General features: G+C 36.4%; 2 protein-coding genes across 8 annotated transcripts in view; one reads left to right on the top strand and one right to left on the bottom strand.

The window, feature by feature from the left end:
- The window catches only part of MBP (myelin basic protein), a 114441-nt gene extending 103937 nt beyond the window's left edge, over positions 1–10504 (top strand). Inside the window, exons 5-9 of the mRNA XM_027643955.1 lie at positions 4361–4465; positions 4949–4984; positions 5562–5594; positions 6572–6694; positions 8705–10504. Of these exons, the coding sequence (XP_027499756.1) occupies positions 4361–4465; positions 4949–4984; positions 5562–5594; positions 6572–6694; positions 8705–8761 (354 nt within the window). The 3' untranslated portion in view covers positions 8762–10504. The remainder of the gene's footprint in view (positions 1–4360; positions 4466–4948; positions 4985–5561; positions 5595–6571; positions 6695–8704) is intronic.
- Positions 10505–12455: 1951 nt separating this feature from the next.
- The window catches only part of ZNF236 (zinc finger protein 236), a 73637-nt gene continuing 67827 nt past the window's right edge, over positions 12456–18265 (bottom strand). For 6 of the 7 annotated variants that reach the window (XM_027643947.1, XM_027643948.1, XM_027643951.1 and 3 more), the window contains 3 exons: positions 17528–17657; positions 14638–14814; positions 12456–14211 (listed from right to left, as the gene is read on the bottom strand). In XM_027643947.1, coding sequence (XP_027499748.1) covers positions 14084–14211; positions 14638–14814; positions 17528–17657 — 435 coding nt within the window. In that variant the 3' untranslated portion in view covers positions 12456–14083. Of the gene's footprint in view, positions 14212–14637; positions 14815–17527; positions 17658–18265 lie in introns of those variants that run through there. The other variant, XM_027643953.1, reaches the window with a different exon arrangement.

Raw genomic sequence — 18265 nt, 5'->3', positions numbered from 1 at the left:
AAGTGATTAGAAAAGCCTGCTGAATTTGGTAATTAACTATAATGGCACCATCAGACCAGCCAGTGGGGAAGCTGTCAGTATCCACATTGCTTTTTTTAACAGATCAGCAAGCTGTGAACAGCCTGGAACAAACACCATCACAAAGAGCAAATTGGTACTTGGGTTGTACATGAATGAAGATTGAAGCAATGGCACCGGTATAACACAGCTCTGGTTTAGCAGTGCATGTTCACAGAAATTATATTACTACTAGAATAAGCACTGAAAAATACATCCTCACATGACATGTGCTGTATGTTCTGTTGCTGCCTGATGAGAGGCTGGGTAGTAGCACTGCAGGGCTCTGACACAGTGCCACCTACACCCAGGAACACAAAGCCCCTCCAAATTCCAAGATGAAGCAATTTCTCTATTCAAGTGCCTACCAGATTGTTCTAGTCAAACTATATAATAAAATTTCCTCATTTAAAAAAAGAAAACCAAAACGTAAATGCCGAGAACGATTTACTGAAAGGATGTGTCTTAATTCCTGTTTAGCATACTGTTTTGAAATGGTACTAACTACAAATATTCAAACCTGGGTAGGAATTTCCTTAGAGTCTGGATTCAGAATCCACTTCAAGGACTAATACAAAATCAGCTGTATTTGTAAGCTGAGTAGCTTACAAATTGCCTATAACCTTTCAGCCTTTTCAGCCTCTCACCTGATGAGAGGTGTTCATCACTTGATGTTTAAAAGCTAATTTTAGTCTACCAGTATGGTTGAAAATGTCTTAGTTTGGGGGTGGGGCTGGGTAAGCATTACATCCTGTTGGTTGCGGAACAGTTTGGTTTTCTAAGCCAATCTAAATGTACTTTTCATGTCTATATGAGTCTAAAATTTGTTGATTTTTTTATGATTTCTTTTAAATTCACGCACACTGACTCACTGGGCATCTTGTGAAGAAAATCCATTGGACCAAGGAAATGTTAATTGTTTTGTTGACATTCTTATGAATGTCAAAAATCTTTACTTAGTTTGACTACATTTTAAACCAGCTATTTCTTATTTCATATGTATTTGGATTTTGCCAGTAGAGAAACAACTTAGGATGTGTTTAGATTTTCATCTCACATCCTAAAGTAGGCAACAAAACCACTTAACAGTGATAACTGAAGGGGATTGAAAAAAAGCTGTAAATGCAAGTACTCCAAACCCAAAGTGTTTTAATGCTGTTATTGTCACTAAAGCTTATAACAAACTGAGTAGGAGTTAGAGCTTTATGTTTCTATTTACACATATATGGGATCTTCAGCTATAAGCAATCCCCTTGTGGAGGATGAGAGCTCCCACTGACAGCTTATAATATGCATTTAAAAGTCTCCCTTAATGAGTTGCAAGATCTGACATACCATGTTTATAGCAAGCGAAGGCAGGGATGGATTTCATGGGATTTCATCACTAAATACAAGCCTGCTTAACAACAATTCTTATACTTTTTATACCCGGAGTCAGCTGTTGCACAACACTGAAAAGTGTGCATGCATATATATATATATATATATATATGTATGTATATACATACACACACACACGGGTATCTTCAGGTAAATTGGAAATGTAATAATCTTGCAAAAAACCCCAAGTGGAGCACATACTGTTAAAGAAGTTGCAATTTTTTTTTTATTTTTTTTTATTATTATTTATAGCTCCTTCAAAGTGTTAATATAGGTTGTGCCAGTAAATGTAATTAGTCTGATGTGAAAGTAGATGGCTAATACAGGGAATGCCATGCCAACTAACGTTGAGACTTAAAATACCTGCATGTTTTCTTTGCATTGTATTCACAGTTACTCTTTTTCTTTTTGGCTGACATGCCTAAGGTAGGTGACAGAGTAAACCAGTGCAAGCTTCCTCTGCAGCACCAGAAAAGTCTGCAAAACACTGCAATATTGAATCACTCCGCATGACAGGATAATTGTGGGGATTTTACCTGTATTTTTAAGAATTCTTAGTTACATTATTAATCTTTAATAATTTCACAGTGAAGTTGCAAACTGCATTTGTGTCATGAGATCTCCCAATTACTGCTTAGATTTCCAGTACTGGCAAATTTTATCTATTAAGATAATTCAGCCTAAGGGTTGGTTTTGGCTTTTTTGAATGTACAGCGGAGTTGACTTAGTAGGGATCCTTTATTAAGGTCAAACATAACAACTGGGAATGGGAAAAGCTGAGTGTTCTCCCATTCAGTTACTGAAAAATTATTGTATGTTTAAATTTTAAGGGCACAAACGGAGGCATCTCCATTTTAAACTTCACCAGCAGTACACAAGGACTCTGAATTCAACTTATACTTTGCAAGTGCATTTCAAAATACATAGATACGGAAGCCAAGGATACTTTCTATTGGCAATGCCCTCAAGACTGAAATTCTTTACAACATTGCGAGAGATGCAGGGAGAACTCGCTGCAGCTGCTGGGCAATAGAGACCAGTAATACAAAGGAAAAAGAAGTAAATTTCATCTCTTCCTAAAACATGGTTGCTCTTCTCTATTCCTATTAGGTTTTAATAAGAATATAATTTAAGGCCAAGCACTTAAAGAATATTTAAAGATAAATGGTGATGATCTGAATGTATTAATGAATTGCACAATGACTACTGGATGATTTCATTCAAAAAAGTCCACTTGTATCACTCCATCCCAGTAACCTATCCTAGCAGGATAAACCAGATATATTTTCTCTTTGCATTATGAATCCTTTCTAATTTACCTTTTAATACCTATAGATATCAGTTATTACATAAATACGAGCAAGATCAGAAAAACACCACTGGATTTTGCTCTCTGCCCCTAGGATCCAAAACCTGGACAAACAAACCACAGGTGAAAGAGTAATTCCAACAATGAATTGAAGGGAAACATGTAAATTACCTGTCACAAATTGAGAATAATATCAAAGATCCTGAAGGCATATGATGTTTGCCGATGACAAGATTAAATTAAAGCACTTCATTTGTAACACCAGGAAACACATTGTTTAAACTCACTCAGAACAGTAATTAAAAATTACTTTAGATTTGCTACTGCTTCATTCACATTAAAAGGGGAGACACTCAAAGACAGTGATGATGTTTAGCACTGCAGGCAGAAGAAACTTTGTATTTACAGCATAATGACCTTTTCAATAAGCCAAGTTAATATCACCCAATAATTGATCAGAATGCCAAATTCAAGAAACTCAACCTGATCTAAACTCTAAAACCCTGTTATGCCAGCTTTTCTCCATGCCTGTGGCAATCCACAGCCCACAGGCAATCAAATCTGATTTTGAAGTTTTCTACTTCACACACTGTAATAGTTGTGCAGTTGGATGGTAACCAGTTTCTGCTGCTAATGATGGATGTTCAGATCTGGCACTTATCATGTTATTTATCTTAATGACAAGGCAGTCAGCTGGTTTCAAAGGCAAAGCAATGGGTGATTTGAATGTATGTTAACAAGACAAACACATGGCTGAAGTAACTTGCCCTAAACGCCTGTTGGCAGCTTACTGGCTCTCTCTTCCTAATCATGGCCACAGAGGATATTTCGGCAACACGAACTGTGACAAAGCAGATAACTGCTGCAGAAGTATAAGTAGGGCTGCATGCCTGACACTGCGGAGATCCAACAGATCCCATAAAACTTAGAATTTCCTGCTTTTAAAACAGTATCTACATATCATCAGCAGGCAAAAAAACAACCCTGATATAAACCAGCTGAACTTCTCTATGTTGGTTGCTTTTTTTTCCTATGGAGATCAATCTTATAGACAATATATCTGACTTAATTTGGACTCTTGCCCAGGAAGCCCTACCGAAAATAGAAAGTATTGTCGGCCTCACTTGATTTCCTTATTCTAAAACAAAAACCCCACATTATTCTTGTAGTGTTATGTTCACCAGTGTTATGTAGTCTTTGGGAACTGAGAAATGATACATGATGTATTCCTGCTCTACCATGAAAAATGACCCAACATAATTTTAAGGGTTTTTTCTATTTCTGGTTTAATTTCTAAAATTACATTCTACTATCCTCCTCAAGAAAAGTTCCCTACTTAGGTAAAATTAAAAGGTTTCTGCTACCTAAACTTTCCAGTAACAGGCTTAATTCCACACTGAGCTGTAATGTTAAAAACATGTGCATCCATATGAATGCACAACATATGTCCATATATGCATTTGCCATTTCATAGCACTGACAGCTTTAGGGTGCAATCTCTGTACATTTCCAAGGCATTTTTCTCTTCATTCCTGGTGAAAACGACTCTTCATACCCTCACTGATAATCTGTCCTTCCCAGCTGACTCAGTGATATGCCTACTCTGTTTTTCAGGATATACATGCAGCCAGGGTCCACCACGTCGGGTCCATCCCCCAGAGATCTCAGCATGGCCGGCCTGTTGATGACAACCCTGTAGTCCACTTCTTCAAGAACATTGTAAGTCTCCCCTTCACTTGTTATGCAGTAAAATGAAATCTTTTCTTTAGGATCCATCAGCAACCATCACTCCACAATTATTACTCTTTATTTTGAGCCTTGTTAATTGTACTGTGCCTTTGTGCTCATTATGCCATTCACATACAAAAGTAATTTTTACCTAGAAACACAAACAATACTGTAATGCTACCAAAAAAGCATGTGGAACTCTCCATTAGCCCAGTCAAATTTCAGCAACGATGTCAATTGTACAGCTTCATCATATACAGGTTTTGTCCTTGTCTTCAACACTGGCAGTATTCAGGAATTATCAGTGCTTAAAGACAGACATAAATCCAGTGTGTTCTAGGCAAATCCTAAAACAGCAGAGGAGCTTCTCAGTGCAATTACAATTTTTAACTCATGGATAATTTGCAAAAAGCTTGATGACTTCCTAAATTTATTTTTGCCTTGATTTTACAACTTTTTTATGTTGGTTTGTAGGTCTCACCCCGTACACCTCCCCCAATGCAAGCAAAGGTAAGCGATTTCAGGGGCTCAAGCAATGTCCATTTATGGGCTAATTCATACTAATTCAACTGCAAGCCTGATTCATTGTCTTTAATGACACTAAGTAAAAATTTACAGGTATCATTGGGAATAATTTAAAGCAAGGACCTAAGACACAGAAGCCATGGTTCTCTTACTCATGCACCTTCTGACTTGAGGCATGACAAATCAAAGCCACTCAGAGGGATTTTTATATTCAACTCATGCTGCGATTGCTTTATGTAATAAACTAACAAAACGTAATGCTTTCAAACAAGCCTCACCCACCAGAAACTGTCCTTATATTTACTAAGCTCAGTTGGCTTTTGCAATATATAATACTGACAAACCATGGCTAGTAAAGTCAGTTCTTGTAATTACAATAATGAATTTTGACCTTTTTTTGCTTCGTGAAATGACTGTAGACTTGTTTTAAACTCCTGCCTCATTATCTGGCCATTATTAAATAAGTTTTGCTGCCTTTTCATCTTCTTCTGTGTATGGCACACCCAGATGCTATGTTCCATAGTGATCATCGTGTCATTGTTTCTATTTCTTGCATGTACAGGGAAGAGGATTATCTCTCACCAGATTTAGCTGGGTAGGTGACGAATGTGCTTTCAGTAACAGCCACTTTATTTGCCAGGCCAAAGCATATCTTGCTCCATTGCCTCAAGCTGCTGCAGCAACGTGATAATTTTGTTTTGTCTCAATTTTGCTATTTTGCTTTTCCTGTTCCACTTTCCTCCCTCCTTCCACAGCACTTTAAGATGGGTAATTGTGTTGCTTGCTCTTATCCAGCAACTTGACAGCTCTTGCAGCAATAATTTTTTTTGCTTTAGCACAAAGGGAGCAAAATCCAATGCATGGCAAAGCTCTCCTTTAAGAGTTCTAGAAGACTCATCTGTTGCATTTTTCTTTTTCTGGGATGGACAAAAATGGGAGGGAGGGCTGGGATGGGATAGGTGCTTATTCCACAGTTCAAACTGCTCTTATACAGTCTGCAAAACTAACACTGTCACTAATCCAAGTATTTTGTCCCACCTTTCCTTGCAACCCCTGTCAGTAAAAAGTGATCTGCCTAAACAGTTACCAGACGAATTCTTTCCACAGTTGTCTCAGAACTAATTAAATTGTACTTCTCTACCACAGGTTTGATTTTATACAAGATGGCATGTAAATTACTGGCATCTTAAGACAAAATACCAAAGTCTTCAAGCCATTAAGCTTTTTTTCCTTATCAGAACACCACAAACTAGCTGATATGTTTGACATCTTAGAACGTGTGAAATTAAAACATTCTAAGTTTTGTCATGCAGGTTAATCTTCCGAGTATTCATTTTTTGATTGTGAATTCATTTTTTACAGATCGATGCTTCCCTTAGATTTGAGTCTATCCAGATCATTTCCTAACCTGTTTCTTCACTTGTTTATTACATAAAAGATTGTTCTATTCCAACAACCTCCAAATTCCTCATTTGAGTATTACATTTCAGTGATCACAAACAAAGATTACAATGTATATATGACAATTTGAATGTGACAATTAGCAATATACATGAAAATCTTTCTTTGCAGGGTGGTGAAGGACACAAGCCAGGATATGGAAGCGGAAAATTCTATGAGCATAAATCTGCTCACAAGGGACATAAGGGATCCTATCATGAGGGCCAGGGCACTCTTTCCAGAATCTTTAAACTGGTAAAGTACAAGTGAACTTACTCTTAAGTACAAAAAAATTGAGTCCAGGAAAAAGAGAAGCCAAACCTCTCCAGAACCTGCCATGTTTGAAACAGCCACACTTCCTTAAAGCTTCTGAAGTAATTAGATTTGCATGGATAAACTAGAAGGTTATTTCATGGCTTAGTGACTACTTACATGACGGGAAACAAAGGTAAAAATACACAGTCAGTTACCATTAGGAAAGAAGGTAAGTCCACAAAGTCTCACAAAGACCTGCACCAGGATCAGTGTTGTTACTGAACACACAAATGAGCTGACACAGCTTATTGCTGCTAAATTATCTAGAATAGTGAAAATTAAAGCAAACTGATCAACTGCAGAATGATAGTACAAGGCAGTGATGGACACATACACCTGGCTGAGATGCAATAACAACTTGAGCAGTCCTGCTTGTTCCCACTCTAGGTGGGAGAACTCCTACAATATGTCAGTACAGCAACTTGCAACACCACTTAAGTCAGGCAAATTGGAAAACTGTGTCATATGAAAAATAAACATTTGGTCAGATTATCTTTAATTTGGTTCAGATCACCATTTCAAGTCACAGCACAGCTCCAGCAAGACAGTCAATAAATGAAAACGGTACAGGAAGAAAGGTCAGTAGCGAGGATTTTTCATATTCTGTGTCAGGAAACAGACACATCATATCCACTGGCAGGTGCTTTGATGAAGACTGTATTGTCCCTCAAAGGTAGTAAAGCATTCGCTCATAACAAATCACCTACTGTACTATTGGCACATGAAGAATGCAACCAGCAATCACCTTCAAGTCAGAAGGTCTGAGATTCCAATCTCTGACTCCTACTATTCCTCTCTGCAACAGGAGACATAACAGCAGCTTCACCTGTAGCAAACCCCGCATTTTTATCTCTTACACGGTTTAGGTTATGTGTCTTCCATTGTAGAGCTGTTTTTCAAATATATGTGACAGCTTGAAAACTTCAAGGAGGTAGTAAGAATTCTTATGTTGCAATTAAAGAAAAGGAATGAGCTCTTCAGAGGCACAGGTAAAAATCAAATGTTTACCGTTTAAGTCTAATTTTCACATTGTGCACTCGTAGTTTTTAGTGGAGTTTGGATACATCAATAATTCCATTGCTATATACTAACACTATTTGTAAAATTTCATTTGAACATCTGAAAATACCCATTAATGATCTCTCAGTAAAATTCAATATTTTTTTTGCATAATCATCACAGCTACTTTAGCTTGGATTTATATATATCTGAAAGATACATATACCAGTTCTACTTTTTAGATAGTCTTTTCCCAGCTGCTATAACTTGTGGAATTCATATCAGAGTTCTATTCAGGCCCATTTGATTTAGACTCATTGTTTACAGCAGGAGGCATTAACAACTATTTCTTTATACAGTTCTACAGTCTTTGACAATAGTTATCCACTCTTTACGATATCTTTGAAAGGAAAAAAGTGAACTACCAAATGAATTAGACTGATTTTTCCTTGAAACAGTTCTGTAAAACTAGGGAGGCAGCGCTGAAAGATAAGAATATAAATAAAGAAAACAAAGCCCCAAAGTACGCACATGCTTTTTTTTTTGAAGTAAACAGTTTTGACATCACCCGATTACAGTAACAATTACCACACCACCTCACATTTGTGGTCATAAGCACATTTTTTTGCCTAAAACAGTTACTAAACCTAAGGGACAAGACACCCAGTTGGCCTAATCTTAAGTTCCAAAGAATGAAGCACCAAAATTTTAGCTTGGATCATCTTCGCTATAAAACTGCTTCTTTTCTCAATTGCAGGTTTATGAATTGTCACAATTCTTTTCTCCTAGTTTGATGTTTTCTTATTATTTGTAAAAATAGGCCAGGCTTCAGCCCTTTTATCTTTACTTAGCTTCTTTTTGTTGTACTCACTAAAGATTGATGTTTTTCAATGTATAGCCCCAAACACACATTAACTTTTAATTAACCTAACTCTGTTCTTCCCTCCACAGGGAGGCTCTGGGTCCCGACCTGGATCGCGGTCTGGTTCACCAATTGCTAGGCGCTGAAGCTCTAAGATGCCATTCAAGGATCCTGTACTCTGCTTCATAGTATAACTGCCTTAAAATTAATAACACCTGCCACAATTACCTAGATAGATGCAATCCATTACTTAATGCCAATTAGGTTCTGCATGCAGTACATTATACAAACTTCTATTGGCAATCCCTGACCAACAGCTGAATGAAAGGAACATATAAAGTAGCTCTATTAGATGTTTTCCTTATTTTATGTGAAGTAACAAGATCTCTGACTTTACTTGTTCTTCTTCAGGATGCCCTAACTGTATGCTGGACTCTATTATTTCTCCCAAGCACCTAATTTGAGCTCAACTCTTCTGGTTTCGTTTTAGTGAACATCAGAATTACAAATAAAGAGTTATAATGTCTTGGACACTGAGCACTGCTGTTAATGAATTTCTGAGACACTGCTGTTAAAAAAACCCAACATGTGCAGAAGTTGCAAGGACTGTTTATCCAAATAGTTTTTTTGATTTTTTTTTTTTTGTTTGGTTTTTTATTTTGTTTTAATCTTCCTTCTCTCACTCACAGAATAATTTATTTTCATAACAGGATTAGGCAGTCATGGAAAGGTTTACCAAACACTGGGAGTTCAAGGTATGTGAAATGTGGGAGGGGGCAGATGTTGTAGAATCAATACGGTGCAGAGCAATAGCAATAAGGAAATTCTTTCCATGCCATGAATTGCTCATCGCATCCAAACCATTAGAATTAAGAGTAGATGAGGGAGAGAAAGAGGATTTCAAATTTGAGTTAGACTAATGTTATGAAACAAGGGACATTCCCAGAGAAACATCTAAGATTGCACAAGTGACCACTGGATGTCACCGGTGCTTCACGTAAACTCTGCTGCAACAGCATTGATTTTGCAGTACAGTAAATGAGTAAATAAACACATAAACAAAAAAGTCTAATTTCTGAAAGAAAGCCCTTCAGCACTGGTATTTCAGGTAGTCCTGCACATCTCATGTTAGAATTTCAAGTCTTTCTGTTGGTATTGCAGCAGTGTTGTATTTGATCAGCTCATCTTTTGCCTGAGTAACACCTGGATGCCTATTAAGGGCAGTGCACCAAAGCAAACTCATAGTAAACTACTGTGAACATTTAACTGTTGTACTGTAGTTGCCTCATAGAAATAAACTGTAGCTCAGTTAGATTTTAGATATTAATTGTTCACGAATTACTAAAATGAATGTGTGGCGATTGTATTTCCAACCACACTTAGGGAAATAAAAGGCTCTTCTGAATTGCACTGTTTTATTACTTAAACTGACCATTTCTTCAAGCTGTCATCTAAGTGTCTGATTAATTATTTTATTTTTTTTAGTTTTAGCCTATGCATTGTAGACTACAGTTAGTGCTTCGTAGGTTGAAACTGGATTCCTAATAAGTGCCCAGTGAAAATTACCTATAAATATTTATGTAATTGCATTTCACATCTAAATCTATTGTAGGTTTAAATCAGTGTCCATTAATATGAAGCAATGGAAGATGAAATGATAGAAAATACATAGAAACTAAAGAAAACAAAACTGCCAAAATCATAAGCATACAAACAAGTATTACATCTTCTATTACCTACACTGGTTGCTATGTGTATTTTTCTATTGTAGCTTCATTCAGATGTATACTCTGCAACGTAATAGTTGATTTAATTTGAATACATATTGTTCTTATAGGAACACAGCTCTTAAATATATTCATTATTGAAATAAAGTAATCAACTTGAAACTTGGGCCAGTTTTGTTTTTTACAGAGGAAAAGGTCATGTATATGAAAGTCTGTTTATTTTTTTTCCTCCCACAATTTATGAATAATCTTCAGATACTAGAAAATGACACTTTGGGACCCAGCTGCCTGCATACAGGCTTCCATTGCTGGTGACTTAGCGTGGCCCAGAAAGCTGCGAGTTGGACACAAGACTTATGGGAGACCAGTGTCTGTGCAGTGGCAGCTACAGACCAGGGGGATATTGAAAGGCATAAAATGTCTATGAACAGGCAATCAAATCCTGCCCTTCACAAACAAGTGTGGCGCAAATAGCCTTCAAAAATGGAAAAGAATATTGAAGGTAAAAAACCCCTGAGAAACACATCTTTCAAAATACTGCACTGTAGAACTCAGAATTTATCCAAAGCTTCTTCCCTGCCTTCATCACTCTTGTTTCCCTCACAGTCATCTTTCCCAGAGGCTGAAAGTGGCTTTTTTGCATTTACTTCCTGTAGAAAAAACAGGGACAGCAACTGAAAGCATTATTTTACCAACATGAGTCCCTTGAAAGTGATTAAAACTTGGACTGAAATTTATTCTTTTAAGTACTCACCAGTTGTTTTGCTGAAAACCAACAGTTTAAATGGTGACTTGATTTGTAACCAAAAGGATTTTTCCTGAAACAGGAATGCACAACCAGTACTAGGGAGAGAGTAATTTCAAGTACTGAAGGAATGGACATAAACCAAAAGAAATTCTGAGCAGACACAAGCCAAAAAGCCTGAGACTAGCATAAGCCTACTACTACATCAAACCAGAAAGAACAGGGGCACTCCTATGCACTGTTCACTTACCCACTACACAACATGGTTGTTCAAGCAGGTCTCAGAACAAGAGTTCTTCTCTTTCCTTAAATAATGCATCTACTGCTTTTGAAAACAACAACATATTGGTTACCATGTATTTGTACTGAACATGAACACATACACTACTTTGAAAACCTCCAACTCAATCCTACCAAGGAACCTGGGCTACACAAACCTTTGTTCACTTTGAGAAGTGTCCATTTAAAAATGGCATCTTTTTACTCACAAGATCTTTTTTTAGCATGTGCTCACTGAACATCACAGAATCGCAGAATGGTTTGGGCGGAAAGCGACCCTAAGGACCATCTAGTTCCAACCTCCCTGCTGTGGACAGGGACACCTTCCACTAGACCAGGTTGCTCAGAGCTCCATCCACCCTGGCATTGAACACTTACAGGGTCTGAGCATCCATAACTTCTCTGGACAACCTGTTCCAGTGCTCACCACCCTCATACATAATGAAGAATTTCTTTCTAACATCTACTCTCTGAAACCTACTCTCTTTCAGTTTAAAGTCATTCTCCCTTGTCCTGTCATTACATGCTCTTGTAAAAAGTCTCCCTCTATCTTCTTAATAGGCTCTCTTCAAGTACCAGCCACTACCAGTTTTTACTTGCTGGCAAAGCAATCTCAGCTAGAGCAGACTGAATGCTTTCAAGCATTCAGGAATAAGGTTCCCATTATGAAGGATAGATTTGCATCTGGATGTGACCAGTTATAAATCATCTTCTGTCAAACTGAATTTTGCAACCGCTGGAAATCATCATCCCCTACACAGCAAATAACTCCAACCAGCTTTGCTGTGCATTTATACAGTATTCTCTGAAGTAACAGGGAAAAGGTTTTATACATGGTACATACAACGCAGCACATTTTACTATAACAAATAAACAGGGTGCTATGTCATGAGGCCAGACAACTGTAAAATATAATATCTTCCTTAAACAGCTGAAACACTCATAAGCTGGCTGGAAGGGAAGGCACTTCTGGAAGAACTTTATGTCTTTTCTTTACATGCAATATTCAGACATGCACTTCTGGTAAACAGAGTTTTTAGAGTCTTCTGGAATCCAGAATCATATGCTTAAAAAATACACGAAACAGAATTTGGAAAAAAGTAATATTATTTAGCATGTTTTTGAATTAAATATTCCACATAACAAAAGTGTTATTTTCATGTCACCAACTATATTACTTATATACATATGCCGAACAGTTAACAAAAGAATTAAGAGATGCCCTATCAAAACCAACAGCCATTTCTTGCTTCAGCAATCTGAAATAACTAGTTTATATCATAGACAAAGTATAGACAATATTTACAGAAAAGGGCTTTTTGGATCTGAGAACAATTATCTTTCAGAAGGTAAATTAAAATCCAGCTCTGTATTATAGTACAACATATCCACCACTGATCTAGAAGTACTTGTGGCAACCAAACAGATGAAATTCCTGCAACAGGGATTAGTATTTACAAAATATACTGATCGGCCACACAGAGGCTCATATAACTTTAAATATATATATACATATACAAGCACACATATATATATCTATATATATGTAACATATAAATAAAATTCAAAAGAACAAGGTAAAAATAAGAAAGAAAACCTTCTGTCTTTGGAATGTCTAAATGACAACTATGCTTTTACTCCAGTGTTTCTTTGTTATGAATATACTTAACAAGTGGCACCTTTGAAAGCATTACATAGTCAACTAGGTAGTTTTGCTGAAACAATGACTTAAACAACAAATAAAAGTAACATATTTCCAAAATTCACAAAGAAAATAATGAGGAATTTACAGATTCAAAATGATAACTGTTTACAGCACCAGGGAACATTGTATAATAGAGGTGACATACTGTGCATCAAATGTTCTCCCTGCTACTACAAAATTGTACATTTACTTCACAGATTTAATATATGGCTGTGTTTTCCACAGATACTGAGATATGTACCTGCTGATCCAATACAGCAAACAACAGAAGAAGCTTTCATTGGAATCTCTTCTTGTTTGGATTCTTGTGAAATAAGTATTGCTGAGTTCAAAATCTCAGACTTTTACCATAAAAACTAACAACTGTCTGCCTCTGTGGCTGGAATGGAAATGAACATGCTCCCTCTCAAGGGTTTAACTCGATAAAAGCCAGGAAATCATGGTATTTTATTTTTTTTCAATGAATTCTCAAAATGTACTAAAAAGAAAAAAAAAAAGCTTTGAACAGCAATACAGCATTTTCCTGTGCCATGTAAGAAAAAAAATTGAAGGCAAAACCCCACTATTTTATACTGCATGCATCCATCAACTCTGCAACATTTTGTTTCCAATGTCAATTATTTCCTTAAATATGTGGAAAAGAAAGCTGACGGGACAGTTTCATGATTTTCCCACGAAGTTATTCTTCACCTCCATTAAAAATGGGAATCATTCTATTCTAAAAAGTTCCAGTTTATTTTTTAAGTAGGTATACTGGCTGTGAATTCGAAGATGAAACTGTATACATTATTACCTGAGTTCACTGATTCACAGACAACTTAGCACAGATTAAATGGTGTTTTCCCAATATTCTTCTACAAGCTTAAAAAATTGAATTGATCTTTTAGGTAATTTTGGTAAATAATTAGAAAAACTATAATATATTATTCTATTGTTAGTATTTTCAATGTTTGAAGCTTTAACTGTAAAATTTGAGTCCCAGAAACATTTTTAGCCTTCAAATTTTAAGGTGTCATCGAAAAACATTGCCTATACTTTGCCATTCATTTGAAGATTCTTGCACCACTTCTTCTAAATTCAGAGCACGACTAATATCTTCTCCTTCCTGTTCTTGATGACTAGCAGGCTCTTGTACAGGACCTACCAAGGCACAAGAGAAAAAGGCAATTGAGTATGATTTGATGTATAGTGTTAGAAAAATGCCAATATAGCATTTGAGAATAAAGGACTGCTGGGAAAGGTATTACACAACTACTTCACATACTGCAGATTTATAAGATGGTCTTCGAAAAATTTAAAAAAATGTAATATCATTGTTTTCCTGGAATAGTTTTTGAACACTGTATTTCTGTACACAAAGTTCCACATAAAAAACAAGGAACCAAAAAGGCAACCAATCACTGTTTCAACCTGATTTTTGGGATGTGTGTGCAACTATTACCTCATCGGCTGTGGTCTTTGGCTATTAGTGCTTAATTCCTTGATAACTTAAGGGAAGTATTTTGTGCTTTCCCAATAAAGCACATGGCTTTCTGAACTCACCAGTACTACCACTATGCTACATACCAGTGTAACCATGAGCTCGTTTCATATGCAGTTTCATATTGCTTTTCTGTGTAAATCCCATTGCACAGTAATCACATTTATAAGGTCTCTCTCCCGTGTGCCTTTTCATGTGGACTTTAAGGGCACTCTTCTGGTTAAATGCCTTTTCACATAGTGTACACTGAAATGGCCGTTCCCCTTATAAAAGAGAAAAAAATATTTAATAATTTTTCATTTCAACAGTAAAATACAGTTCAGAATTCATTAAAAATCATCAAGATGACCTAGAAATGAAACAGACGTGATCTTTTTCCTTAAAACCTTCTCTAAACAGTGCTATGGCTACCATATTGCCAGTAAAAATTCCAAATTAAATGTCAGAATACTTACATAAGTACTAAATCACTGATATTATCCAATTTATCATCTAAGTAAATTATTTAACAGAGGTGCAAAAAAATCAGTTTACCAGTTTGACTTTTCTGTACTCAAGGAAACCTTCAGCTTTTTACATCATTTAGAGTAATGCAGATAAAGTAATGTTCTAGAATTAACAGAGCTGATGTCTGTAAGAAACTAAAAAGTCAAATATGTTAAAAAAAGAAGTGTTCTGCTAATTCTACAAGGGACCTGTGGCCTCCTATGCCAACAGCTACTAGTGATTCCCACATCTTACCAAAGGATTGATCCATATCTACAAGAATACGACTGATTTCTAACAATAAATGCACAAATGTATTCATTTAAAAATATTTAAATGTTTAAAAATATCTACTTTGCAAAATCAGACCTTTGATTAAACATTCAACACCTCAACCTTAGAGATAAATGAAAGACATGTTTTATGTCATTAAGGACTGCTAAAAGCACTTTCTGAACTTAGATATACACCTCGTTTTTAGTTAGCACAATAAAGCACAACCAGGACTATAAATACTTTCCCACAATTGTTCTTAAAGGATGAATTTCTCTCTCCCTTCATCACCTGTATGTTAGTGTTCCCACATCCACTGTAGCTTGCATGCCAAATCCAATTTCTCGGACAATCAATAAAAGGTCCTTTAAAGCACAGAAGTTTTCTTTCTTTTTTGTCACCAACTATTTCACTAGTTTGAAGTGAAATCTAGGTTTCCTCAAGTACTTTTGATTCCATTATTTTATTCACTTAAAGTGAACAGCCTTTCTTGTGTTGTGTAATGGATTACCACATGGCTTTTGGGTAGAACTGGGAGCATCTGCTTCCCTTTAATTTCAACATTTCTCCAAACCACTCTTCATTGGTAAATCTTAAAGTACGAGATATTTAGAGTTATTCAGAGAAATAATGCTTTTTCCTTCTAACCACTGATTCAGTAGGTATTGCCCATTAGAAATGGTTAAAAATGTATAACCAGGAGAGAAATCACACTTTCTCACAGACAAGGATGGTACCTTTATGAAAGCAAGTCAGTTTAGATTTACATTAGCCTTTCCTATCCTAGTCCATAGCCCTATCATATGGATATGTTGTCTGACACTGTTGAAATAGAAATATAAATGTGAATTTAGCAAGGTTTGTTACAGTTTGTGGGCATTCCTAGCCCATGAGCACCCAGGTACAAGAAACAAAAATATCTAAGGATTTACTAAGTGAATTACAAGTCTTTCCAAACTAGAAAGAATTTTTCCTATGATGGTGCAGATGCATAAAGGGACTCAGCTCTGTTCCCAGACTTCCTGAAGTGCTCTTTGCCCATTACAATGAGCAGCATGAATCAAAGCAGGGAGAATGGAAACTGGTTGTCTCTCCTGCTTTCTGAATATTTTGTGGTACTCTTAACGAGAACATTTCCTTTTTTAAGAGTCTGTGTTATTTAGGCCATTTATGCAGAAAGCAAATTACTGGGGAATTCTAAAGAATTTTAATCTCCTTGGATTTTAACTCCTGTCTCTCTTTTCCTGTCCCCAGTATAACCAGAATGTTCCTTTCTATCACAGTAACCACAAAACAGCTTGATGCTGGGGAAAGAGAAAGCTCTGGCTGACTCACTGAGAGTTATCCTTTTGTGGGAGTCCCATCCAGTTTAACAGCAACACAGATAGCTTTCCCCGTCCTTTTTAACTCTAGCAGCCATGACAGCTCTTTCTTGGTAGCAGTGACAGGGAAAAGAAAGAACTTGTTTTGGAGAACTGACTCCTATATTTAGAACTCATGTTCTTAAGAACACTGTTCTTCAGGCACAGAAGGTGACAGGGAAGGCAGCTGGGCTAACATCCTATGTACAGTTCTCAACTTGTAGCAAGGCAGACGCTGTAACCTGAAAAGCACTTACATCACAGAAAATGTGATGGCTTCCCTGGGAGAAGCCAGCATGATCTTTATTTACAGATTACCAGTTGAAGAAAATACTTAAGCGGAAAAGAAAACAACAGATTAAAAGCACTGGCATCAGAAACAGATGAACTGAGCAAGTAGCTCAATGACAATGAAGCCCTGTATACAGCAGTCAGTATCAGCAATCAAGTCCATTCCTTGTTTAACATCACTGAGCACACCCACTCATTTGCTCGTTCTTCTGTATGCTTGAAGATGATCATATCCAGTGTATTCACACCACTTTAAACAATGGCTTAAAATATGCTCTTATTAATCTGTTTCAAACTTTTACATACAAGCTCATGCATTCACATTACCATTGCAGTACTGCCAGTCCCAAAATACAGATAAGCTTAGCGAAGCATCATGAGATTTCAAGTCTGCTGTTCCTCCTTTTAACTTCCAAACATTTTGGGTTTGAAGTTTACTTGTTTTTTTTTAAGTTTAAATTGATATTTAAATGCAGTGAGTTGAAAGCATAAGCAAGGACTCCAAACATAACACCCTTATATTCATAAGAAAATCTCATGAGATAAAAATAATTTCTGTTGTTACCTGTGTGAATGCGACTATGTCTCTCCAGCTGACTTGGCTTAGCAAAAGCTTTTTCACAAGTATCACACTTAAACACTCTAGGCTTCTGGGAGCTCAGCGACGGTCCACCCTGATGGGTTTGCATGTGCTCCTAAGGCAGTATAGAAAAAAAAATAAATTTCAGACCACTTAAAAAAATGTCAGTATTTAACATAAACAATATATTCACACCTTGAAGACAAAAGCAGAGAATCTTAGTCATCAGCAGACAAGCTGGAAGAAAATGGAAGCCTGAATTTTTTTTTATTTTAAATGAGAGATTATTTTTGTATATCAACTCTTTGCAAGACTGATGCATCAGTATCTTTACACTTACATTTGAAAAACTCCACCAATAACTGTATGTCTTGCTTTTTTTGCATACGTTAGTCCCTTCACTAATTATCTGAAGCAAAATAAAACAAGCTGAACCAGAACTCTTGAAATGCTTTGTTCACCTACAAAGAGGTATTTTGACAACTTTGCATTTTAAGTTAATATAGAATTTTTTTCCCCTCTCTCCTCCCTTCTTGTCTGATACATAGGTATTCCTCAGCACCTGAATTAGTACCATTCTAAAACTGTAGAGGCCTCAAACAGGGGACTATCACAACATACGCAGCCACACAATGCCAAGATGCAAATAGAACCACTTCATAATGAACTCTTAATTAAAAAAGAAGAAAAAAAGAAGAAAAAAAGAAGAAAAAAAGAAGAAAA

Source organism: Corapipo altera, unplaced genomic scaffold (assembly GCF_003945725.1).
Source record: "Corapipo altera isolate COAL_440 unplaced genomic scaffold, ASM394572v1 24b, whole genome shotgun sequence".
In the NCBI taxonomy this organism is placed as follows: domain Eukaryota; kingdom Metazoa; phylum Chordata; class Aves; order Passeriformes; family Pipridae; genus Corapipo; species Corapipo altera.
The sequence above is the reverse complement of the archived record's forward strand: the minus strand, read 5'-3'. Positions and strand labels throughout refer to the sequence as shown.